At 39.8% G+C, this 25,766-nt stretch overlaps 1 protein-coding gene across 5 annotated transcripts in view; it reads left to right on the plus strand.

Moving 5' to 3' along the window:
• Nucleotides 1-436: 436 nt before the first annotated feature.
• The window catches only part of EPHA7 (EPH receptor A7), a 166,082-nt gene continuing 140,752 nt past the window's right edge, over nt 437-25,766 (plus strand). For all 5 annotated transcript variants that reach the window (XM_018918282.3, XM_009093552.4, XM_009093545.4 and 2 more), the window contains exons 1-3: nt 437-744; nt 4,807-4,871; nt 9,116-9,785. In XM_018918282.3, the coding sequence (XP_018773827.1) occupies nt 648-744; nt 4,807-4,871; nt 9,116-9,785 (832 nt within the window). In that variant the 5' untranslated portion in view covers nt 437-647. The remainder of the gene's footprint in view (nt 745-4,806; nt 4,872-9,115; nt 9,786-25,766) is intronic.

The following is a 25,766-nucleotide window of genomic DNA, read 5'->3' on the forward strand; positions in this document are numbered from 1 at the left end:
TCGCTACCCCGGCGGCTGCGACGCGGGGAGAGCACAGGGAATCCTGGGGTAGGGATGCGCGGACGACCCCGCGTTCGCAGGATGATCTGGGCAGTCGCCCCCAGGCGTGCGGGACAGCGCCGGGAGCCGCCCGGGCTCGGGGACCCGCTCTCGGCTCAGCCCCTCCGTCCCGGCGCTGCAGCCCGTGGCTCCCCGGCACCGGCAGACACCCGACACCGCCGCGCGCTCATTGGCCAGCGCCGCCGGCCCCGCCCCCCTGGCCTCTGCGACTCAAGGGGCGGCTCGCCCCGCCGGCCGCCGATAGCTGCTGCTGATTGGACAGAAGGCGCTGTCAGTCACGTTGAGGGACGGGCCGCCCCACGGCCGAGGCCCCGCCCCCTTGCCCTCATTGATATTATCGGCGCGCGGCGCGGGCGGCCGGGCTGCAGTCGGGGCTGGCGGGCGGCCGGCCCGGTGCGGGAGCCGGGCAGCGGCGCGGAGGCGGAGGAGAAGGAGGCGAAAGAGAAAGGCAGCCTGGAGGGAGGGAGCGCCGAGCCACAGCCTAGCACAGCAAATTCTCCACCGTCCTCTAGCACCCACCAAGCGGCGGCAGTGGCAGTGTCTAGGAATAGAGAGCTAGAAATATAAAATCACCCCGCTCCTGCACCATGGCTTTCCAAAGTAGGCTCCCTTCTTGGATTATTTTGTGCTCCGTCTGGCTGTTCCGCTTTGCACACACGGGGGAGGCACAGGCTGCAAAAGAAGGTAAGGTGATGCGGAAAACAAAAAGTTTGAGCTTATTTATTGCTTTTGCCCACGAAGTCTGTTTGGTAGCTCAGTAGGGGACCTTCCTGCCCCTGCCAGCTGCTTATCAGACCCCCTCTCAGAAGGAAAAAAAAAAAAAAGACTTTTAGTTGAGGTGGGAGGGAGGAAAAAGCCTGGCATTCACTGGGGGCTGCGCGTGTGTATGTGTGAGGGACCGGGACAACTGCCTTTGCTCCCAGGAATGAGGTTTGCGAGGCATTCGCACGTGATGAGGAGGAATGGGGCTGGGAGAGCCCCCGGCCCGGGTATCCGTGCCTGGGAGCGTCGCTCTCCCGTGCCAGCCCTGATCTTCCCGAGGAGGTGCGGGGAGGGCGGGTTACCTCGCTGCTCCCTGGGCAGGGGCTGAGGGCCGAGTTTTAGGGCTCGGGACGCTTGGTGGGAGGCAAGGCAGAGCGCGGGGCTGGGGCTGCGGGGCGCTCCCCGCCGCTCCCCACCGGGGGCCTGCAGCGCTCCGGCTCAGCGGGGCCGGGCACAGACCGCGGGAAGGAGCATCGGGGTGCAGTTTTGCACGTCCCAGCCATGCAGGCTGGACATGTGTTTAAAGGATGCATACGACCTGGCTTAGTGTGCCTGCAATGTGTGTGCTCTACCCCGGCATCGCTGGAGAGAGGTTTAGGGTTTTTACACCATCTGCGTAGCGCAACGGAGCTTCCCCGTTCTCGTCAGTCCAATACTGGTATCTGTGTAAGGCGCACCCCGCGCATTTGTTTCCCCCGCGCACGGAGACAAATCAGGCAGTTTTGTATCAGAGACTGATGGAGGTGTTTAAAATCAATTCACAAAGCCCATCTGGGAATCTCTTTTTTCACGCTGAGAAAATCCGAAATGATTTAAAGGAGCGCCCTGCTCGCGCTTGACAGCCGAAGGCGAAGGTCCGTCTCCATCTTCGGGGGGGGACGACGAAGACACACACGACATGACATGGGAAGGGGAGGCAGGGCATTTTCGGTGCCTCTGCATATGTATGCGTTTGGGGTTCCCCAACCCCCCCGCCTCAGCTGGATGCGTCAGTATTTTTCATCAAACCTCTGGCATGCAATAAAATATCATTTGGAGCTTAAAAAAAATGTCTCAATTAAAATGTACTCTGCCCTTAAAAGACGAAGTCGATGGCGAGATTAGAGAGGGAAAGAAGAAGGAGCCTTTCCGTAGCAGCATTTCGAAAGTTTATTTGGAGGGGCTGTAAAGCACAGAAACCCTTACTAAAGCACAGAAACCCTTACGCGGGGTGCACTAGCCAGTAGCCGTGGGGTGGGGAGAGGAGAAGGGCCGGGCAGTCGGATGGGGAGGCAGGCGGGGAGGGTGCGGACTGCCTGCCCCGCTCTGTCCTTCGGCTTACTCCGTCCTCGGAGCTACGCCGGTGCTTCCCACTGGTAGCCTGTCCCGGATTTTTCTGTGTTATACGTGTGTGGGTGGTTATATATGCATCTATACCTATGAGTGTGTGCGTGTATAATGTCTGTATATTCGGGGAAAATTATCAAGCCAAAGGAGGGTCAGGAGGGGGCGAGCGGCAGACAGGGATTGATAGCGGTTACCTGCTGCAAGCGCAGAAAACTCTCGCGGAAGAAAGAGCGAGTTTAAAAAGAAAAGAAAAAAAAAAAAACCAACAAAATAACAACAACAAAAAAGTAACTTTGCAGCTTCACCGCCAGCCCCGCCGAAGGGCCGGTGGCGGCAGCAGCCGCGCGTGGTTTCCTACCCCTCCCCGCTGGGTACGGAAAAGGGATGGGAGGGGTAAAAGGCTGAAAAGTTTTCCGAGTTTCCTTTCTGTAGCTCAGTAGAAGCCGCGGTGAGATGCTGGAGAGGAACGGGGCAGGGTCGGTCTGTCTCTCTAAGCAAGAGAGTGACCGCGTTACCTGCGGAACCCCCCCCCCCCCAGCTGCCAGGACCGTCGGGTCCATCGCGGACACGGGGAGCGGGCTGGCTATCCCTTCGCTCCGTGGCTGCGAGAGCTCGGGGCTCCGTACTGGGGCCGCTGTCCCGGACGCTTCCTCCCAAAACCGCGGCTGTCGGGGGTGTGGCGGGGGCGGCCGCGGTACCGGCGCTCCGCTGCCGCTCGGCCTCCAAGCCCCGCTCTTCGGTGCGGGGGCGCGGCCGCCTGCGCGCAGCTTCGCGCAGCGCCGGGAGCGCCGCTGCCGCTCCCCGCGGAGGCGAGAGGCCTCTGCTCCCCGCCTGCGCGAGCCCCGCTGAGCCCATTTCCCGCGGCCGCGCCCCCGCGCTTCGCCCGCCGCTTCTCCGCCTCCTCTCCCCCGCGGATGGAGCGCGCAGGAGCCGCGGTGCGCTCCCGGCGCGGGGGGCTGCGGACCCCCTGCGGCTGCCGGCGGGGGGCGCGGGGCCCGGCGCCGTGCCCCGCATCACTTCCCCGCGCTGCCGAACGAGCCGTGACAGCCAAGGGTTTCCCCGCGCTGGGAGCAGGGCAGCAGCCGCTGGCATGGAAAGCTCTCCTCGGTAACTTTGGGAGCCAGAAGGAACGCCACGATTTCTTTACAAGGGGTGTTTACAGAGCAAACCCCTGTGTTGAGGGTTTTTGTTTGTTTGTTTGTTTCTTTGTGGGTTTTCTTTTTTGTTTGTTTTGTTTACTTGTTATCTTTTCTTTTTCTCGTGTGCTCACTCGTTGCTACGTGATGGAGAATTACTGCCAAATAAAAAGTATAATTAATTGCAGCCATAGCAATTTGTAGCTGGTGCTGAAATGGTTAAATTTTTGTTGGTACCTTTTTTCCAGGACCATTATAAATGTTCTTGTTTAACAAGCCGCTGCATACACCACCTGCTTTTCTATAGAAAGTGTTACAAAGTAAAGCCCCTTGAATCCAACCTTAATGACATAAGCAGGTAATCTTTCTAGAGGAAGACTATCAAACTTCCTTAATGAGTAGTTCCACTTCATTACTGAAATACAGGCCTGGAAGCTACCGTTTTGTGTTCAGCTAACATTCCATGTATTACTGAATGAATTTTTAGGCATCTTTTTAGTAATTCACTGTAATTTTTTCTTAAATTCTCCTTGGAGAAAGGGCCAAAGCTAGAATTAAAACTGTTTTGTCAGACCTGCAAAAGTTGCTTCAAGTTACAGCCTTAAGTCAAACAACTAAATATCTTAGACAACACAGAAATGCTGTGTATAAAGTTATAAATAGCTTTATAGCTAAAGGTATATGGAATAGGTTCAAATTAGGAATGCTACTAAGGGGCTGGCTTATTAGGCTGTGATTAACCACTTTTGGAGGTAGGGTTACATTTAGCTGAAAATAATTGTGGTGCTGCTAGAACTGATGTCTTTCTGTATATAAATGTCACCACGATGTGAAGATTTCAGGAAGCTATTACCATAAAGTGAATTAGTCTGATTTTGTGTATGCGAGGTGTGAGGTTATTGCAGGGTCTTTTATTTTCTGTATATCTGGTTGTCATTTATTTGCAGAACTATTGCTTTTACTTGTGGAATAAAAATACTTGTGTAAGTGTTTTTCACTTTGGCACTCAAAAAAGATCATTGCTTTTTCAATGTGACTCTCAGCGAGGTGCAGAACAGTCCTGTATAAATCAGTTTGGAAATGTGTTGAAATGTCTGTGTGCTTTAAGCTGATTGTAATGACCAGCATATGGAAAATGTCCTTATGAAAAAGGAGAGGGAGGGAGCATGCATCTTAATGACTGATTAATAACACTTCAGAGCACTAAAAATCCCTCACTTTGTTTTAAGCAATGAAATTGTAAAGATTTATGTATTTACGTTCATGTATAAGCAGATATGTGTATCTGCTTATATGTGAATGGAACAGAATCATTTGTCTGTTTACAAATAAATAGCTAGTTGTGGTTGCAGATAGTTTTTTAATAATATGAAGAAGAAATCTTAACCTGTACAAAAATTATGTTAATTCTATCACTTTTTAAAATTCATATTTTTTCCTTAGTTTTAAATCCCCCCCCCCCGCCGTTATGTTTAACAAGCTGTGGAATTTAATTTTTTTTCCTTTTTTTTTTTTTTTTTAGTAATACTGCTGGACTCTAAAGCACAACAGACAGAGTTGGAATGGATTTCCTCTCCTCCCAATGGGGTAAGTACTGCAGGCAAAATTAAGTTCTTAAAGATGAGTAGTCAGTTTATTGAAGCATTTGAAAGACCTGCTTTAAACTAGTTCCCCCTCATATTTCTATCAGTAATCATACCAAGTGTTTATGGCTTCTTCATTTTTTTAGAATGAAACCTTAGGTTGCAGTGTACAAATGTACAAGCCAATTAAAAGCGAGTGGCTCTTTGGAAACTTTTGTTACTTTTATGTTTTGTAGTGTATTTCTTTGTGCTGTACAAAGGATTACACTGTATATTTATAACACAGTATTTTAAATCACTTTTTTTTCTTCCCTTAGAAACAACAGATCTGCTTCTGTGTAGAAACTTTCTAAAAATATGTTTTTCATTTTCTGTAGAATGGGTGATCATAAATTTGTTTATGATGTTTTCTTTGTAATTGAATAGCACAGATTGAAGTGCTCTAAAATAAAAACATTTATACTGCAGATGTGTTTGAAATGACATTCCAAACTTGAAACATCCCCAAGCCTTGAGGAGCTTGATATCTGGAACCAGGCACGAATTAAGTGGTTAAGGCCACCTTCAGCTTGCGTACAAATTAATCTTATGGCATTCTATGAAATGTACCATTGTAAATTACACCATTGTAAAAATGAGATGTTTAGAAACATCAGTGTTATTGTCTTATTTGTTATATATGTAAAGTTGGGAAATGCTGCTTTCAGTCTGAATTAAAAGTGTTAAAAAACCTCTTCTTCCTCAAGCCTTGAGGAAGAACATTTTCAGAAAGATATAATGGATATATTGTCATATTTTAACTCAATCCTACATGAACTTAGTCTGACAAATCCTAAATTACATGGACAGTTCTTCCTCATGGAAACAGTCTTGCTGAATCTATTGTGACGCCTTGCACGAACAAGAACTTGGGGGATCAGTCCCTTAATCTTCAGTTCATTAAGAAATCTGGAGCCAGAAGAGCGTGAAGTGTGAGTAGGGATATAAAAGTGTAACAAATCCTTTAAATAAGAACAATGAAAATGTGGAAGTGTCTTTCTTTAAAAGCAAGATTGTAGTATCAATGCAAGCATAAACTGGGAACTAATCTAAGGACTTCAGAGGGAATGTAACACGGACTCAGTGTGTATGATGGCCAGTAACCTCAGCATTAGCGTTTTGCGCTGATCGAAGCCTTTACCAGAGCTGTTTGGAAGATTAGCTTGGTGGCACTTATATTAGGCTAACCTGTAGATAATGAACGACATGTCAGCACATGTTGCACATCATCATACTGAAAGATGAAAATAGAGTCCAGTTCAATAAATAGTGAAAAGTGAGTTTCAGAGGTAGAAGTGAATTTCAATCACAGATTAAAAGTGAATCAAAACTAATGGCTAGATTTGCTTGTGTGGAAGTGTTCAGGAAAAGTTGTCTGTAAATTAACATAAAAGTACAATTTTAATAATGTAATTTTGAAAATAAATGTTTTTCTAATTTTAATTACTGAATTATTTACTATGCAATAAAGACTTCATGGGAATGAACACAGAAAATTTTGAGAGAAACTACTGCATAATCACAGTAGAGAATATATCAGTCAGACACTCGTTAAATGCCTCATTCAACTGCAAATGCTACATTTAATGCTGGTAAGATAACTAAGAAGTTAAAAAAACAGAAATTGAAACCAATAGAACAGGGCATATTCAAACAGATTTGCATGTATATGTATAATATTTGCACCATATTTTGAAGCAGGACAAAGAAAAGTGGAGCTTTCCGTCTGTAAAATTGTTCACTATAAGAAAGCCTCAATGAATGGTGACCTCACCTGCCACAGGTGAAAACATCTTGAAGTACTGAGTTGTTTTTTTTTTTTCTTGCTGCAGACACTCTGATTACATAATTGCATCATAAATCACATCTCCCTAATTTTTTTGCTTTGGCAAAACATGGAAAAGTAGTTCCCGTGCTTAATGCTTGGGATCACAAAATAGTGCTTCTTGTGTGAATTGTATTATTTTTCTTGATTGTAGCATAAGAATCCCTTTGATGCCAGCTAGTCTCATATAGTAGGATTTTGACTCTGAGAAAAGTAATTTGTGTTGTATTATGAGGAGTAGGTTGATTTTGTAAAATGTGTTTTGTTTGTTTCTTTTTTTTGTTTGTTTGTTTCAGTTTGTTGGTTTTTTTGAGGAGGAATGGTGATTTGTTTTGGTGGAGCAATCCACATCAAAACTCAAGGAGACAGATTCTGTTGTGTGGTGCATGAGAGTCACTTTCATGTCAAAGATGGAATGGATTGTCTTACTGAATATCTTCTTGAAGAATCTGGCTTGGTGTCTTAAGGGAAGATTGCTTGCACAAGATAAAATATAAAAGAAAAAAAACCAAACCATCTCAAAGAAACCCCAAATGACATAGCATTACCTGGCAAAATTTTAGGCTTTATGCCTTTTTTGTCATCTTGATTTTTTTTTTTATTTTTAATGGGGAAATGTTTTTTTATTATCTTAGTATAGCCAAAACCCTCTCAGTCCAGGGCCAGGTTTTTTCTCGCTCTTATAGAAGTGAAAAAAATTACTCATTCAGCTCTAATAAATCTGTTATGAAGATAGACATTCTTTTGTTCAGAGGTTAATATTGTTCCAGATGCAATCACTTCAGTTAACTCCATGAGCATTTAATAATCTGTTTCAATCATTTAATACCATATGCATATAATATATAATACTGTATATATCTCATCTATATTAACTTTAGGTCCTTGAAATGCACTTCGATATTTACAACTTCTGTGCATTTCAGCATCTGCAGCTGTGATATATTTTGTGGTGATCACTTCCAGTATCAATTCAGCAACATCTGTTTTTTCCTGAAACAGACAACAACATTAAAATGGTCTCATTTGCTGTCAAATAGGCTTGCAGAGTAATGTACACTGTGTGGCTCCTGGTCTGGGAAGCCAGTGCCTTCCATGGTTGGCGGCATGAGGAATGTCAGTGGATGCTGTATCCTGCAGAGGTGCCGACTATACGAGTCCCACAAAGCACTTAAGCATGTGCTTACCATTAAGCTCATAAGTACAGTCACTGATCTTAAGCGTGAGCTTAAGTGCATTATTGACACAGGGCCAGAGGGCTGAGTGCCATCCAGAGAAGTCATGGTTGCCTGTATCCTGAGGTGACGATAGCTCACCCCCTTCCTCTAATTTACTGCAGCTGCAGTTTCTGCAGGCACTGAAATGTTACAAGAAATGTGAAAAAAGGTGAGAGACTAGGATTGTTTTGGTTACACCTGGGCAGATCTGCCTGGTTGATTTCACTGGAAGGTTTGCCATTGCTGGAGGTGCAAATTCCCACGCTACCAAAGGCTGTTAAAGACTGGGATTGTTAAAGGCTTACCAGCTCGTTACACAGTTGGTAACCTAAAGAGAGAGCATCAACAAAACTCAGGCTTTGAACCAAAGGGCTTTCAGTCACACAGGTTGTTTTTAATTCTGTTTGTAGTCTCATGGTTCATTTGAACTCCCAGCTAAATAAAGTTTGCCCCTTCTAATAGGGGTAGAGTCACTGGACAAAAGGTGAGGTGAGGTGGAGCTCCTACCTATCTTCTCAGTTCGTAAATAAAACAGAAGGTACACTGAAAGAAAGGGAGACAGCTGAAGTGTTTCCTTTCTTTCAGATTTTTAATTCTGTCAATTTTCTCTTGCCCTCTCTTTGTGCCATTTCAATCACGTAGGGGTGGGAATCATCTGACTCATGAGTTTCAGGCCCTGATCCCATGCTTTCTGTGCAACTGAAAGTTTCATTAGAAGCTTTATATGCACAAGTTTTATGTACTCTAATGCTGAGCAATTTCAGTTTCTAAGACTTCATTGACATTAGGTTTCGTTGAAAGAGAAGCTGCCTCACTCCTTTTGGTCTTTGTTCACTCAAAAACCATTGTGACATTAATGTGTGTGAGCTCAGGGTGAAATCAGAACCTGGTATGCTAAACAGCCTTTTCTGGAGCTGCCCCTTTTCAACTATGCCCATGATATGACAATGATTTTTAGAAGTTGTATGTGGGAAAGACATGAAAGGAGAGAGAGCCTACTCCTGCATAAATAAATATTTTCTTCATTTACGTTCCTAATAGTATTTTTAACAACTTACTGTTAAAAAGAAAGGAAATGTGAGTTGTGTGAAGCTTTTTTTAAATACTCAGTAGTTACAACTGGTGACATACTGCATGTTTATTACTAACTGTTTGTTATCATTTTAGTGGGAAGAAATTAGTGGACTGGATGAAAACTACACTCCTATACGAACATACCAGGTATGCCAGGTGATGGAATCAAACCAAAACAACTGGCTTCGGACTAACTGGATTGCAAAAAGCAATGCACAAAGGATTTTTGTAGAACTGAAATTCACTCTGAGGGATTGTAACAGTCTTCCTGGAGTTCTGGGGACTTGTAAAGAAACCTTTAACTTGTATTATTATGAAACAGACTACGACACTGGCAGGAATATCCGAGAAAACCAATATGTAAAAATAGACACTATTGCAGCAGATGAAAGTTTTACCCAGGGTGATCTTGGGGAGAGAAAAATGAAACTTAACACAGAGGTGAGAGAAATTGGACCTTTGTCCAAAAAAGGATTCTACCTTGCGTTTCAGGATGTAGGGGCCTGCATTGCTTTGGTCTCTGTCAAAGTCTACTACAAGAAGTGCTGGTCCATCATTGAGAACTTAGCTATTTTTCCTGACACAGTGACTGGCTCAGAGTTTTCCTCTTTAGTTGAAGTGCGAGGAACTTGTGTCAGCAGTGCGGAGGAGGAGGCGGAGAACTCGCCGAAGATGCACTGTAGCGCCGAGGGAGAATGGTTAGTGCCTATTGGAAAATGTATCTGCAAAGCAGGATACCAGCAGAAAGGAGACACGTGTGAACGTAAGTAAACACACAGCTTGATGTAAATTGTATGTCATGTTCTACCAGATTTTTCTGTTTTTTTAAATTTTTTTCACTTTTTTTAAAGAGAAATGCATCATCAGTCTGCTTTTGAAGTTTTCAGATCCTCAATCTGTGAAGTTCACGCTGGTTAATCTAAATCAGTCAGTCTGGCTGATTATGAAAATCAGTGGTTGCACAATGCAGTTTTAAATTTAAAGAAAAAGGTTGAAGTTGTAAGTATAAAGATAGGTTCAGGACTAAAATTATTAACTGTTTAATGTGTTTCTTGTACCTTTTGGTAAGGCTGAGTAAATCACACCTATCACAGAACATTGTAGCAATCATGTCAGGTATGAGTAGGTAAACAGTTTGTTCTTTCACATGATCCCTGACATAATTATAAGGAAGCTAAAATGCATGTAGTAGACAGAATGGGTGTGGTTAGTAGTGGGAAGAATACACCCAAAATCAAAACCAAGCTAAAGGTTTGTGCCAAGTGTGTAAAGACTAAATGCAAGACAGATATTTCAAATAGAATATCAAATTTTCAGAATAAAGTATGATATCCTTTCTCTAATTTTTTTTGTACAAAACTAACTCTAAATTTTTGGCTTGCAGTTGAATCATTGTGATTATTTTAAAATACTAGCAGATCAGAGACTACTGAGTTGTACTTCCTGATTCAAGACTAATTCAGTTAACCACGTTCTTAGAATTATACTTACCCTTAGCCTTGCTGTTACTGGGACTACACGCATAAGATATTTCTGCTTAGCATGAGAAAAAATATTTTATTGTCTTTGCTTCCAGTAAGAACAAGAAAATGCAGTTTGTTTGTAGACGGGTATTTTCATGTACATTTAATACAAGGTCTATAATTTTTATCACAAGATAATACAAGGAGTTATAGATCCCCATATGTTTATTACAAGATAGGCAGACGTTTGTTGGTGAGAAATATTATAAGTGAAAAAGTGGAAAAACCCCCACAAATCTGTGAAGAGGAGAAATTTACTTCATCTCAAAAATAAAACTGTCAGCACTCACTGAGTCTGAGGTGCTTCAGTCTGATGAGGGCTTCAGAAACTGTAGAGGATTTGGGACATCCTAAAAAAAAGTAAATGAGTCTCTTTCTTAATAGTTTGTCCACATGAAAAAACACAGTTCTGCTTTTGAAGAGTTTCTGTGAGGAAATTCAGTAGAAGGTGAAGTGAGTGGAGTTGATCCGAGAAGGGATGAAGTCTTAAACACTGCAGAGGGTGATCTCATTAGGAGTAATTGTAATGTGAAAAACTGCCCTGGCAAAAATGTTCAGTAGACTGTATTAGAGATCTGTTAAAAATATTAACTGCTATGTCCCCTAGAAGTCTGTGTTGAGGTTTTAGATTTTTTTTTCTGAGTGACTGATTTTTTTCCTTTTTTTAGTTAACTTGCTCTTGATTACAGATCTAGTTATCATTGATGTAATTAATATAATAATTTTATTTGAATTTCAATAAGGAAGAAAAAATATCTCAAAAAACCCCTAGTGTATGTTAGGAATGGGGTGGGGGACATGAGCTGAGTGAGTATGGCAGGGATGGATAGAGAAGAAGTTGATGTTTGGTGACTGGAATTCAACTAACCTGTTTTTTGAACAGGCTTCTTAATTTCTAACTGCACTGATGTTGACAAAAGAATTAAATGATAACTTGTACTTGAGCCTGGTGGCGTGCTCATTTGCAAGAACATTTCCCATTTTTGGCTTGCTTCCAAAGCAATCGCTGGGAGAACACGCTACTCTGGAAGCAGTCCAGAGGATCATTTATGGTATTTTTCCTCTTTTCTTTCAGTGATCCTGTTAAGAGTTTCAAAACAAACTCTGGCCCCATATTGAGGCAAGCTAATGTGTTTGAGAGGGAAAAAGTGGTGGGCAGGCACTTGTCGAGTGTGCGCCGAGTCGGCAGCTCCGAGTCAGAACGAGCTGGGTGACAGTGGCACATGCTTGTAATTGCTGTCTGCATGTCCTGTCTGGGCTCCAGGATGTTATGAAGTATGATCAAGTATGTAGTGACCGATAATGCAGCTGGCACACTGATACTTTGTCTGTTTTTTGTGACAGATATTGAGAGAAACTTATCTGTACATTGACACTAATGCAAGTGGCTATCTGTTACTGTCAAGCTGTGTAGCAGATCAAGTGGAAGCAAGTTGGTGTGTGCTTCCTTAACCCAGAGCTTTTGTAGCCCTGTCTGAGGGCTCACTTCTGCAAATACTTTGTACCTGGCATGCTGTGTGACTTCTTTGGAACTACTCAGGGCGGAAAGTATTGTGCTCTGTCAGGATGGGCAGACGTCTGTGATTCTTCTCTCGCACTTGCTAAAGCTCTGCTGAATTAGCAGAGTAGGATTGTCTTTTAAAGATACAGAATAATACCTTATCTGTTGCAGCAAAGGTAGAAGTAGATGACCACATTTTAGTTCCACATATCTCTTCAGCCTGTAACTCAGCAGGGATTTTCATTTGTGTTATGGTAGCTTGATTGGCTGTCTGTGATTGAATAATGTGTTCCTTTTGCATGCAGCTCCTCTCCTGTTTGTGAAATTTATTGAGTTCAGATACTAAAACAATTGAATTTTGATTTATACACAACTCTTCACTGGATGCATTTATTTATTTATTTATTTTTTAAATGAATGTAAGTAACTTGTAGTGCTGGGAAGGATAAGGAAGAAAACAATCGTCAGTGATGAAACACATTACCTGGAAAATAAGGTCGCCTGTGTTCCCTCTTCATTGCTTAATCTTTCAAACTGAGTTAATTTTTTTTTTCCTTTGGATGTACACCGATTACTTCTCACTACACGAGTGCCAAAGAATCCTTGCGACCTCAGTGGTCTAAAACATACCTAAGAGAGCCAAATTTCAGAGAGCTCACCCATGAATTTGAAGGAAAATCCTAAAGCTGTGTGAAACAAACATGAGGAAACCAGGTGAGCCTCTGAACTTTCAGCTGCAGTTTGTTTTGCTTATTTTCAAGGAGACTCTTTCCTTAGATCTTTCAGATTTTAGGTCTGATGGTATGTAGCACAAGACTTAGGTGTGGAAATCGTAAATTTTAAGGGATTTTCTTGAAGGGTACCTAGCAGCAGTACCAAAAAGGTACTTAGACATATTCAGTTCTTCTAACATTATGTATTGCATCTGTTATGGAAAAAAAACCCATCCAGCCAACCAAAAAAAACCGTCATCCAACCAACCAAAAAAACCCCAACCACAAAAACCCGATGGACTTCTCGGTAACCTTAGTGGACTCCCAATAGGTCTAACTTGGTCTTTTCTCACAGTGGAGTTCATTTGATATGTTATGCATGTAAAGGAATACACTCTGATCAGTGATTGATATTTGAAGGTGAAAATAATTCTATGAGAGCTTTTACTATAATGTATTTTCCATCTGTTTCATGTTAGTTGGGGGTGGAGAGGGAGAGAATTAAATTTATTCAATCAGAGGAGCACAGTGATAATTCAGAAGGTATGAAGCTTCTCTTAGTATTACTGAACTGAGAAATTACATAGATCACTGGGCACCAAGTCCAAAAAATCAAATTCCTAGGGAAAGCCAAATGTGTGCATTTTACTGTTAAACGTATTATAATACTGTATGCATTAACAGTTGTTTTATTGGCCTCCAAATGAGGAGGGGATTATAGCTATTTGCACATTTTGTCTTGGTGAGGCTTTTCTTTCCAAACTTAGTCAAGTGCTATACACTGTGCCAAAGAGCAAGCTGCATCTGTTCCTTCTCTTTTTTCTTTTTGGGACAAACGTTTTGTCTCTTCACTTTGTGAGATATTACTTGATAACAGATCCAGAAACTGAATTTGCCTTATGTGCAGCATATTTGTGGTGAAGTATGTGTGGTTGTGGGGTTTTTTTTTGTTTGCCTTTTTTTAGTTTTTTTTTGTGTTTTCTTTTTTAATGTTACTCCATTTATGAGCTTACATGTCACATGTTTATTAATAGAAGACAATGAATTAAGATGGGAATGTGAATAAGTTGTAATTAAAAAAAATATTACTATGCTTCCCAAAAGCCCAGGTTGCACATATTGTGAAGTGGGTGTAGAATTCAAGTCAGGGAGTGTGTCACTTAAGATGTGGAACTGCAACTTAAGTAACCTATGCTGACATTCCTGCCTTTTCAACTTGAAAATTTTTTGCTTTGTGAAGATGGGGAAAATGGTAGAAAACTTTTCAATGGCATTTATATCATCAGGACTTTAAATGCTTCCTCTTTTGAAGAAGAGTTACCTTTCTTCCATTTGCTTCCAAAATTACTCTAGGGAAGAGAATGTAATTAGTTTCAGCTAATTGAACCTGAGTAGAGAATGAGGGTATCTCTGTGTCACTGAGTCTTGTCATTTTCTCAGAAGCCCGTAGAAGTTCAACAGCAGAGCATCTATCTCCTTCTCTTTTTATTCCCTAACATATTAAATAACTTTTCTGTTCCTTTTTAAAGAAAGGCCAGTGGGATCTGATATCAGGCACCACATACAGCTATTAACTATTTGATTAAAAAAAAAGTTTAAAAGTTAGGTGTCTTTGCAAAGGATCCTAGCAGGGTTCAGGAAAATAAACAAGGTACTTTAAAGTGAAAGTAAGATCTTTTAGCTAGATGGTCAAGAATTACTGAAGGTGTTTCTGGCATGAAATAGAGGTGAAATTTAATTTCTGCTTCAAGCCCCCTTTAGAATTTGTAGAAGGTTAAATGTTTTGGCTATCATTCACCCTGTAGTCTTCTGACTTCCCTTCTTGTCAGGGAGGTGTGGTACAAAGATATATTTTCTTACTATATATTCCTTTCAAAACGGTCTAGTGTTCATAAAGAGAATGATTTTTACAAATTTATTCGTGTCTCTAAGTAATTTGGATTTCTTTGACCTACTTTGTTCATGTTCTTCAGCTTTCTGGATGTGAAAGCACGGGGAATAGAAAGGGAAAGGAGCTATGTCCACTGTTAAACATGATCTCTTTGAAAGTATTTTCCAAATGAAGTAGCACAAAATGGCTGGTGTTCTCACTGGTCAGGGCTAGTCATTCCCTGAAACAAAGTAATGACTTCATGCTTCATAAAATCTGTTTCAGGTCTCTTCTGTGTTGTCTTTTGGCCTGAAGATACAATTGATTTTTTTTTTTTGTAGAATTGCTTTACCTGAAGTATCTCAATTAGTTTTGTAAGTCTGATTATAAGACATCAAAGTTTTGGTGATACAGCATTTGCTCCCAAATGTGACAGAGAGATGGGGGAAGTAAAATGATGAGAAGTCAAAGTGAAAAGTAGTGAAGGCAGTCAAAACCATCTAGTTTTCATGGATAATGCCATCAGAGTGATCCTTAAAATGAATTAACTGCAGAGCTACTGACAGGTTTAGCTCCCAATAAACTAGTAGTTTTGCTCCAGAAGAGCTGAAAGAGGTGAAATTGCACATGCAAATGATCAATCAGGAGCCCAGATCCTAGAAGTGGGGTTGTTGGATAATGCAGCATCTTCTCCTTTGGCCTGCCCCTCTTCCCATCTTCAGCTGTCTCCCGGAATTAATTTTGGTTTTGCATTTTACTTGAGGTTTGATGAATACGAATTTCTTCAGCTAAATTTGCTGTGTGGTTGTTGTTTGGGTGTTTTTTTGGTCAGATCCACTGCTGTGCACAGATTTTGAAATGAAAACAAAACCAGCAGTGAAATCTAAGAGAATTTTAGTAATATCTCCTTTAGTTACAGGGGAAGCACTAAAACTGTCTGTTTTACGGGTCTGGGATGCCACTACTGAATTAGCTACGGTTGCTCAACAGCTGGGCCATTAACTCCTTAGCCATAAAGTGTATCTGCTGTTTGTTCTAAATGAAGCTTTAGTTGGTGTTTAGAAATGGAATCTCATCCTGTCAAGTCTGTTGCCCAAAACCATACGTTTTCCTTCTGAAACAAACTTTTCCGCCCAGAAATCTTTTGTGAAGGGTACAATAGGCGTCGAATGGCTTCGCTATCATTTTCTAAGTTTGCTGTGTTTCTAAGTATAAACAGATTTTCATGCATGAAAAAGAATCTGCTTGCTTGGAAATTCTGAGAGGGTTTTTTGGTTTGTTTGTTTTGGTGTGGGTTTTTTGGTTTTATTCAGGGTTTCTCTTAACATCTCAGAATTAGCCACTAAACAGAAATCCGAGTATTCTTTCATTTCTGAGTACAAATGGGAGAAGTCACATATAATCCTCATTTGGAGTATCATAATTGTACATGTATTCCATTAAATATAACTAATAGTTTTTTAAGAAAAAGTGAGAAAAAACCCATCCAGAAAACAAGGTTTCAGCAACTGAAAAAAGAGTTCAGTAGGTTACAGAGAAACTGAAAGTAGGGATCAATTAATGGAAGAACTGATCACAGAAAAGAGAACATGTGAATAACTACTAACCTAATCTACTTCATGTATCTGTAAAATATCTATTATCTCTATGGTGAAATTCTGCTGAAAGTTGTTCAAGAAAGCTGAAGTTCAAAGTATAAATTTTTCTTTGAAAATAAGGAAACTTAAGTCAAGGGCTGAATTTGAGGTTTTTATTTAAGAAGTGAGACAACCATATGGCGAGATCTGTGTTTGGTACTGAAGCTGAAAAAAAAATGGAAATTATGTGGGCACAATGTTTGGTTAGCTAGATTAGGTTTTGAATTTTGATGCATCCCAAACTTCCTCTGTTATTGTGAAAATATTTGCTCCTCAGCAGCAGTTCCTATATATTAAGCAATATTAAATCCTTATGAATATCTTTCTGTTTTCACTTGGGAAACTGTGGAAATAGTTTTAGTGTAGGTTTTCAGTTACTATGTTTATTATTACTTGAACTATAGAGTAAAAGTTAATTCTTGCTTCTTGACTTCTCAGCTGGCTTGCTCTATACTGTGCAAGCTCTGTCTGCAATGCTAATTTGGTTATTAAAAACCATAAGTTGTACACAGTTTATCACAATAAACTGTGTGGATTGACACTTTTTAGATTGAAAACAAATAAAACATGTTCAAATTAATATCTTTAAAGTCAAAATGAATCCTTTTAAGTTTTATAATAAGCTATATAAGTAATATACATATAACTTAATTGTACTGTTTTTTTGCCTCTCCTGGAGGTACTATAAATAATACTTTTATAAAAAAAGCCTGAAGACTGGAACCAAATTGAGAGTAAAACAGTTTGTAGGAGTTTCCTTTTCAAATAATTAGAAAAGTATATTCAGGGAGCTCATTAAAAGCCAAGCACTTGACAGGAAAAAAATGTAGATGATTTCTATAGTAATCCTTCACAGAGTGTTGTGGCATCAAAGAGAACCAAAAAAAGGGAAGGTTCACTATTAGGCTGGCATTACCTGTCTTTAATTTCATAAAAGGAAACCCCTCTTTACAGAATGGGGTGTCTTAATTTCTTCTATAACATAGCATTATTGTGCAAACAGCAGCAGTAGCAAATGCATTTAAGATATTTCTTACTTAGAGAAGCTTTTATCCCTGTGCACTTCCTAATCTTTGTGCTGCTGCTGTCTGTCACAGTGAGTTCTCTTGTCCCTAATATTAATGAAAAATATATGTTATATGTGGAAATGAACAGTATCCAGTTAATAGTTCACAGCAGAAATTGTGGTAATCTTATGTTTCATTTCTTGCTCTGAGACACATCAGTAATGTGTGCCTGGTGGCTCTGGTGAAAGTATTTTTGTGTACTTTCCAATAATGACTGTTTCTGACTTCACAGTCTCCCTAATAAACACAACACACCAACAAAAAGGAGAGTGTTTGTTAAATATTTAACACTTTTTTTCCTTCTATTTTTCTTCATTAAGAAGAGATTTAGGAAGAATTATCTCTTTGACTGTATGTGTTCTTTGGAAAATTTTGCTTAATATCAAGCTAATTTATAAGTCTAATTCAGAGTAGCAAAGGCAACCAAGTATAAAACTTGTGTGCAGTAAGAATTGGGCTCAAATACTGTATTTCTTGAGTTTAGGTCCTGTCAGGGCTTGTAGCTGTACATTTTTATTTAGCTGGGTGGCCCTGGTGCTTGTCTTAAGGAGGATAAAGTTGCTCAGATCTCTAACAAACATCAGGGTTTTTTACCCAGAGTAATTTGATACTTTAATCTCTTAATTTTTATGATTTGGATTAGTTACATGTGTCTCTTGGCAAGACATGGCTCTCCTGCAATAATAGTAGTACCAAGCATTTTTCCAGTAAAAGTCTAATTAACTCCAATTGTTAGTATCATCTGATATCAGTGCATACCTCAAATGTGTGTGATTGATGGGAAGAAGAAGGAAGTACATGATTGAGAAACATAATTACTGTTAAAACTTTGCAATGTATTTAGTATAAATAAATGCAAAAGGTTTTTTGGTTATAATTGTGAAGTACACTAAGGCTTTAGAGGCTGGACTAAGTCTGCAGCAGGCTGGCTGTTGTTTTTTTTTTTTTTTTTTTTTTAAAAAAAAAATAAATCTGATACTCTGTATTACCATAAATAAACATACTGGAAAAGTGTAAAAATGAGGTTTCTACTTCTCACTAAACAAGTTATAAGTATTTTAAGGAGGTAATGCCTAATGCAGGAAACTATCTGTAGAATTGCAGGCTGAGGCACCATCCCCAGAACTTAATGGAAATAATCCTATTAACTTAATGGGAGTAACATCATATGTTGATGTTTTCCTACTGAGGAAAGTGCTAAAGTTTTAGGTAAGTGTAAGCATATACTTAAACTTGAAACTTCTATGTTGATGAAACATATTTAAATGAATGCTTTATTAGAATTTTAAGAATTGCAATATTGTGCTGCTATAAATGTATACATAGAAGTGAATATAAACAGGACCCTAAAATTTCACTGATGGTATATCTCCCTCTGGTGAAATATATAATCTCTATCATAATTAGTGGCTATAAATTGTTGTTATTATTTCCTTGCATGTAGTGAGTATGATGTATCATGGAGTGTGAATACCAGATGACTGATGTTCATTTTGCAGTGGGTGGAACACAGTGGATTAAACTCATGTGAGGGGGTCAGGTGGTGTTTGGAAGTCTTCTGGCAGGTGACTAAAGTGGTGGCCTCATGTAGCTACAAGCATGTCACCTGCTGTACATTCCCTTTCTTTGTCTCACTGCCTGTGTCCTCAGAATGTAACTAAACTGCAAATGTCCCCTGAGAGTTGCTAGAACTATTTTTTTCTCCATGTATATGCTTTATGTTCAGTCTTATAACATATTGTACACATGCATATTTTCCTATGGAAGTCTAAACCCATTTGTAGGAGAGGGCAGGATGTCCTTCATCCACTTCTGATGGACCATCAAAACAAAACTCAGGAGTTGTATGGAGCTTCTATCAATGACCTGATCTGCTTGACCTGAAAAGTTACAATGCCATGGGGCCTCCAACCCTCCAAATCCCTCAGTTTCTCAGTTTACCAGCAATGTTAATTTGTGGGTAGTAAACATAGTATTTTTTTGACTTCCTGAGTGTACCAGTTTTTTGGGTTTTTTTCTTTTTTTTACATGAAAGTTTTTAAATTATTATATGGTTAGATTTTGAGAAAAAAAATGATACATTTAATGAAAGTGCGTGTGGTGCCTATTTGAATCAATCAATTTGTGTCCACAGAGGGATATAGTTGGTGTTGAGAAACTCCTTAAATCTCTAATATAAAATATCAGAGCCCTTGCTTAGCTACCATGAAGATTCTTTAAGAATGTTGGCACCTGAGGCTTTGTAAATGAAGTTTATTGTATTCCTGAAAGTTTGGCTGTTTGTGTGCCAAACAGCTCAGCTCTGTTAATGCTGGAACAAATTGCATGTTCAAAAATTTGTCTGTGGGACATGGTCTGAGTGGGCAACATGTGGCTGTGATCACTGGCCATATTTACATGATCTCACTCAACTACTCATGTTATCCAGGCTGAGGTCAATTGTTTTTCTTGCTGAGGAGAATTTGAGCTTGCATCTCTTGCTTCAAATAGGGCATGTCTCTTAACCAGCACGCACTCACTGTTTGAAGGTTTTATTAGCTACCGCTGAAATTTGTTCTTCTAATAGTGTAGCAGTTAGAACCATTCATATGGAGTGACAGATTCCAATGCCTTAGGTGATGAGCTTTCTTGTTCATACATTTATATATATATATATATATAAAACACACAGACATGCATATAAAATATAAACCATTTAGTCTTTACTTTTTGTGCTCTAGTCTTTCGAAATGTTGACATAATTTTGTTTTGGAAAATTTTTTGCATGGTGTATCTATGTATGTATTTATTAGGTGAATGGTAGAACTGGAGAAAAAGTTCTACTTTTTTTTTTGCTTATAAGAGTGATGTGTTTGTATGTCAAAGCAAATGGAGATGTATTGATCTTTTCTCTTGTTTCTGTTAGAATGTGTAGTTTTGTTTGAAGTCTTAAAACATCAAGTAAGAAAGTGTAATTGAAAGAAAAAGATTGTATGGAACAGATTTTTTTTTTTAAGATAATATTCGGTATTTTGTTTTTAATTTCTACATAGAGAAGTTTTGGGATGTGACTGGAATACCCTCTCTTTCAAAGAGAGGGTATTCCTGTTAGATTTTTTTTCTTGGATTAGGCCCGTGATACAGCCTCTTAGCTGATATCAAGCATTGAACCTTAGATATTTGATTTCTCATGTTTCAAAATGTCAACGTATTTTTTCTTGATCGATTTATTTGCACAGTAAAGAAATGAAATAACTCTCCTTTTTTTTTTTTTTTTTTTTTGTTCAATTTATTGAAAAGGTTTGTTATTAGTAGCTCTTCAGGAAAAAGTCACATTCATTATGTTATTTACTGAGTATATTACAATTGTGACATTGTTCCGTGCTGATTATGCAAGAACACATTTGTCTGTTTTACAGACAAATGGGCATCTTTCAAAGTGTGGTCAGTTTTATTGGCACTAACTTGAATAAAAGAGTAGTGATAAAGTCCTTCCAAATGATAACTACAGGAAATGGATATTGTTTTAACTGTTAGCAAATCCCAAAGCTCCACAATGTCACCTAATTATCTCACCTATGGACATCTCAGCTGGATTTCATCTACAGTCTGATGCTGGGAAGGCTGAAAGTATCATGTGCTTAAAATTATAATCACGGTTGAAAATCACGTCCCCTTGTGCAGATAGAATAGAATTCTCAATCTGTGATCTCTGACTGTCTCTTCTCTTTACTTAACCCTTATAATTAGTTGCATATCACCTAATTTTCTGATTAAAAGGCATAATTTTTTGTCTTTATGGCATATATGCTTGTCTGTCTGCTTTTGTTTGTCAGTTAAAATAAGTCTCTACTTGTCCTATTATTGAAAAAGTCTTGTCAGTGGAATTGCTAGTGAATAATACTGGTAAACAAGGGAGAGAAATGACATCTTTTAAAACAGTTTTTCTTTTCCCTGGGCAAATGCGACATAGGAGGAGACAATGACATACTTACTTTTGATCTTTTATCTTAAAGATTTTCTGTCATATTTAGAGCTGCAGTCATTGTATTGTGTATTGTTGTTGTAAAAAATCATGTATCCAAGAAGATAAGATTCGAAATTCCATGACAAGTACAGATTAATGGTTTTTAGAAAATAAAGCACAGGCTGATAGCACAAATGATGTGCAGTATCTGAGTAAGGGATTTTATTTCTCTCCTTAATACAAGGACTAAATGAAAATGCAATACCTGTTCTCACTAAACAAACCCCACTTTTATAATTCTGCCATTTAAAGACATTTTGTGTGTTTAAGCAGTGACAAGGGTATTCATTATTAATTAACATTCAGGAGGTAACTGACTGTCAGTTGCCAGTCAGAGTGGAGCTTGGAAGAATGTTGACATTGATTGATGGACATTATTCTGGGACTATGCACAAACAACCTGCTCAGGTCATCTGAATACACAGAAACATTACAGATCAGCTCCCCATACACAAAAAGCTCGGGCTGTCCTTTCTGAAGGGAGGATATCCTTCCTGGTGTCCTAGACTCACTTGATTTTTAAGTTAAGCCTTCACTTTCTTGCACTGTGGTCACCAGTTTAGAAAAGTTCAGTTTAGTGTGGTCAATATGGATAAAAAAGGTCACTGTTCTGTTTCTAGCTGTTTGTGATTGAAGTGCTTAAGCACTTCAAAATATTGAAGCAATATTTTTTATGTTGCTTTTTGGAGTGCTATATGTACTTACCTAATGGATAATTACTAATGCAATTTTTTTCTATGGGCAGAAGAAAATCCCCAACCCCTCATTGATATTATTTTGAAATACAGAGATGGAAGAGGCCTTCAGCCTTGCCATCTCTATGATCTCTTCAGAAATGAGTTTTAAATATCTGCAGTGACGCCAGTTGTGTGCATCTACTGGAATTCAGTGAAGTGGAGGCACCCTTATGGCACCCTCACACCTCCTTTTAAAGGAGGGCATAAGCAAGCTCTTAGTGTGTCACATACCAATTCCACGTACCCTAAGCTGAGTAGTCTGTGTGTCTGAACTCCTCCTGCTTCTTGTGGTGGGCACCTGCTCATACAGTCGTGGTAGCACTGGGCTAAAGAAATAGAGTATGGTAGTTTATGGCTGTAGAGACTTTCAGGGAGGTGACACTTTCCTGTGGAAGTGAACAGCCTGGTCATCAACATATGATTAGGACCTGCTTCACAGATACTTCTTTCTCATCATTTTTCTTAATTTTAATTTTTTGAATATGGTTCCAAATATATCACGGTTTATTAACTAAGAGGGCTGCTCGTTATGGCCATTGAAAAGGAGAGCATATGAAGGGAGCCCTTTTCCTGTGATTATCCATGGGGGCAAAGCTCCTGTGCTCTATTACATGACTCTGTAGGTTAAAAATTGGATCTGTCTTGTCTTCTTTAAAATCCCCTTAACTTTCAGCTTTGGGAGACATTGCAGTTCCACCCACTCCAGATGGAAGAAGCGTGCTGCTGGGAATCCCTTGCCAATCTCTGTCCTTGATAACAGTTTCTGAAGCATATTGGGGAAATCTGTTGAGAGCTGTTATAATTTCATACTTCTGTGCCAGTTTTCTTTCTCTGTTTCTTCCAAGTACCCGCTACTGGGGTTCCTTAATGCTTCTTTGGGGCTGGCAGGGTATTCCTGCAATGAGGCAGAGCTACCTGCTTTTACCCAGTGGAAAAGGGCACCACAAACGTTTCTGTTGCAAAACTGCTGATTTTCCCTTGGGTAAAATCTTGCTGGCTTTATTCATAAAAAAATAAAAATAATAATGAGTCCCTTGGGACTGCTTGTGAAAGTAAGAAAAACAGGAATTGGCCCCATGTCATAACCATCTGTTATTAACACAAAGAGCAAGGGCCCAGTCTTGCAGTCCTTCCTAAAAGCAGTTTGTTTAATAGGAATTACAACAAATATGGAAAATGTGTGTTTTCCTCATTACTGTGACAATATTCCCTTCCAGTAGTGAAAAAAAAAAGTCACCATGAATCTTGGTGTACAATCACACAATTACATTATTTTATACTGTGGTAGGCTGTATGCAATAAACATCTCATTCCAAGAAATATATGTACTGCAGTATTTTCAAAAATCACTTCAGCTACTTTCACGCATATTTTTTTCATAGTACATCATTTTATTTTATGGCCGACTTATGACTGGGTTTTCTTTTCTACTGTTTTTATTACTGAGGTAAACATTTCTTATATTTTTTTTTTTTTTTACAGCAGCTAGTTTGGAAATGGTGCCACTTTTCCCTCTCCTTCAAAAGAAAATGTTTGATTTTTACTCAATGAATCCCCTGCCCCAGACCCACACACTCTCCAATCCCCTCCCTCAATTATGAAAACAAGTGTTACTGGAGAATTGAAGTAATTTGATCCATCTTGCTATGCCATGTTGTGGTAGAGAGGTAGTTTTGGTGGCTGTTGCTTCCATTCACCTGTAGGATGAACTACTAGGTTGGGTTGCATTTTTTTCCCCAACTTTGTGACCCCCCCCCTGTATTTTGTATTTCTGTCTTCATATTTCAGAGGATTATTCGATACTATTTAATACAAACCCCATATCTCTTTAAAGGATTGGCTTGATGTCTTCTTGCCCATTTGTTTTTCCATCAGTTCATTGCTAGTCCTGAGAATTATGCCCAGTCCCTGCAAGGTAACATGAGCCATGAGTGTTAAAAGGAGCGTTTAATCCATGCTCCTTCACTTCTGGCTATAAATCTGTTAGGCAGAACATGGGTTGCTCTAATCCTGTTGATTGCACCTCAGTGGCAGGCCAGTCCCCTGGCAGGCTGTGGTGCCTTTAAGGGTGCCTTTGAACAATCGGTCTGGCACAGAGCACATGCAGCACAGCCCAGAATCTGGGAAAATATATAAATTATGATAGGAGGCTGTGTGTTTCCATGGTCTATGCAGAAAGACAGGAATTGCTGTATTGGATCAAACAAGTGGCTTGTCAAATCCATTATTTTTTTGCCAGCAATGTCCAGTAGCAGATGTTTGGGGAAAAAAAAATATGAAGGAACATCGGTTTTGCTTTTCTTCAACCCGATAGCATTCTCTACAGCTCTGTTATGTCTCCTTTATGTCCTTTCTCCAGTCATTTTGTCATTCAAATGTTAGAATAATTGTTTTCATTTCATGTAATGGATATGTTCCATATAAGCTCTTAGTGTATTTTTGTGATTTTTCATAAGTTTGTGCCCCCAGATTGAAATAGACTGGAAATTCTACAGATGTATACATTATTAACTATTCAAGCCTTAAATTTTTACTTTGAACTTGACTGAAAAGGCCCTTGAGGATCTGATGTAGAAGCATACATAGTAACAACACTACATTGATTTCTGTGCATTTAGAGATGCAGATTTTAAACAGTTTGATTGGGAAAACTAAATTCATAATTTGTACATGATGCGTAGGACAAATACAGTAGAATTTTAAGACAGGAACATAACAGCAATCTCTTTTTCTGTATTTATAGACACTTTGGGCCACTGAAGGGTTAACACCCACCCCCCCCAGGCAAACAGGGTATCACTTTCCTTAAAATGCCACTGGGAAACTGAGATAAATGGTGAAGCATTTTCTGTGTTGACATGATGTTCGCCTGTCCGATTGCATCCTTCCCAACAGACAGCAGAGAAGCAATTACAAAAAAAGACATCTGTGCCAAGGTTTGGCTAGCCAGGGAGGGCAAGCTCTTGTGTTTAAGAGGTAGAGAATCCAATCGATGAAAATGTCTGGGCCTGTTAGCACCAATAAAGCTGAAGGCCACTGGGAAGCTCAGGGAGGGTCTTTTGTTGCGAAGATAGAAAAGAGGCCTAAGCTGTGACACTTGGGGAGGAATGGGGTCAGCCAGTACCATCATCCATCTTCCTCAATGGCAGCTTTCTGTCAGTTTTTAACCCTGCTCAGCAGAGGATCTAAACCCCTATTGTTGGCACCAGCCAATTCTCAGCCAAGTGTAAATGAAGTTAATATTCACTGACCTTATGCATAGCCAATGAAGGCCCTTGATGTCATCCTGGAAATAATGTTATCTGACACTTCAAAAAGCAGATGTTGGCAGGTTGTTTGTGGTTTTTTGCTGAGCCAGGACGCAAAGACGCATTGTTTAGGCACCTCGCATTTAAACTGATTTCCATAATAACCACAAATAGGCCTTTTTGACCTTAAATTGACATAGTTATGGTTTTAGTTTGCATATCATTATAGGCTGCTCACAAAGCCTGGCTAACTTGCACTAAGTGGTCAAGGGGAAGTAGCTTCACTTAGATAAGAAATATATGGGTCAGTGAGCAAAATTTATTAATGCTGATAAAACAGTGAGTTATTAAAATAGTTTAAATAATTCAAAGCAGACATTTTTAGAGCAAAATGAAGAGTAGCATTTTATTTTGCAACATTCCTCCATGAAAGGAAATATGT

Source organism: Serinus canaria, chromosome 3, assembly GCF_022539315.1.
Source record: "Serinus canaria isolate serCan28SL12 chromosome 3, serCan2020, whole genome shotgun sequence".
Classification (NCBI taxonomy): domain Eukaryota; kingdom Metazoa; phylum Chordata; class Aves; order Passeriformes; family Fringillidae; genus Serinus; species Serinus canaria.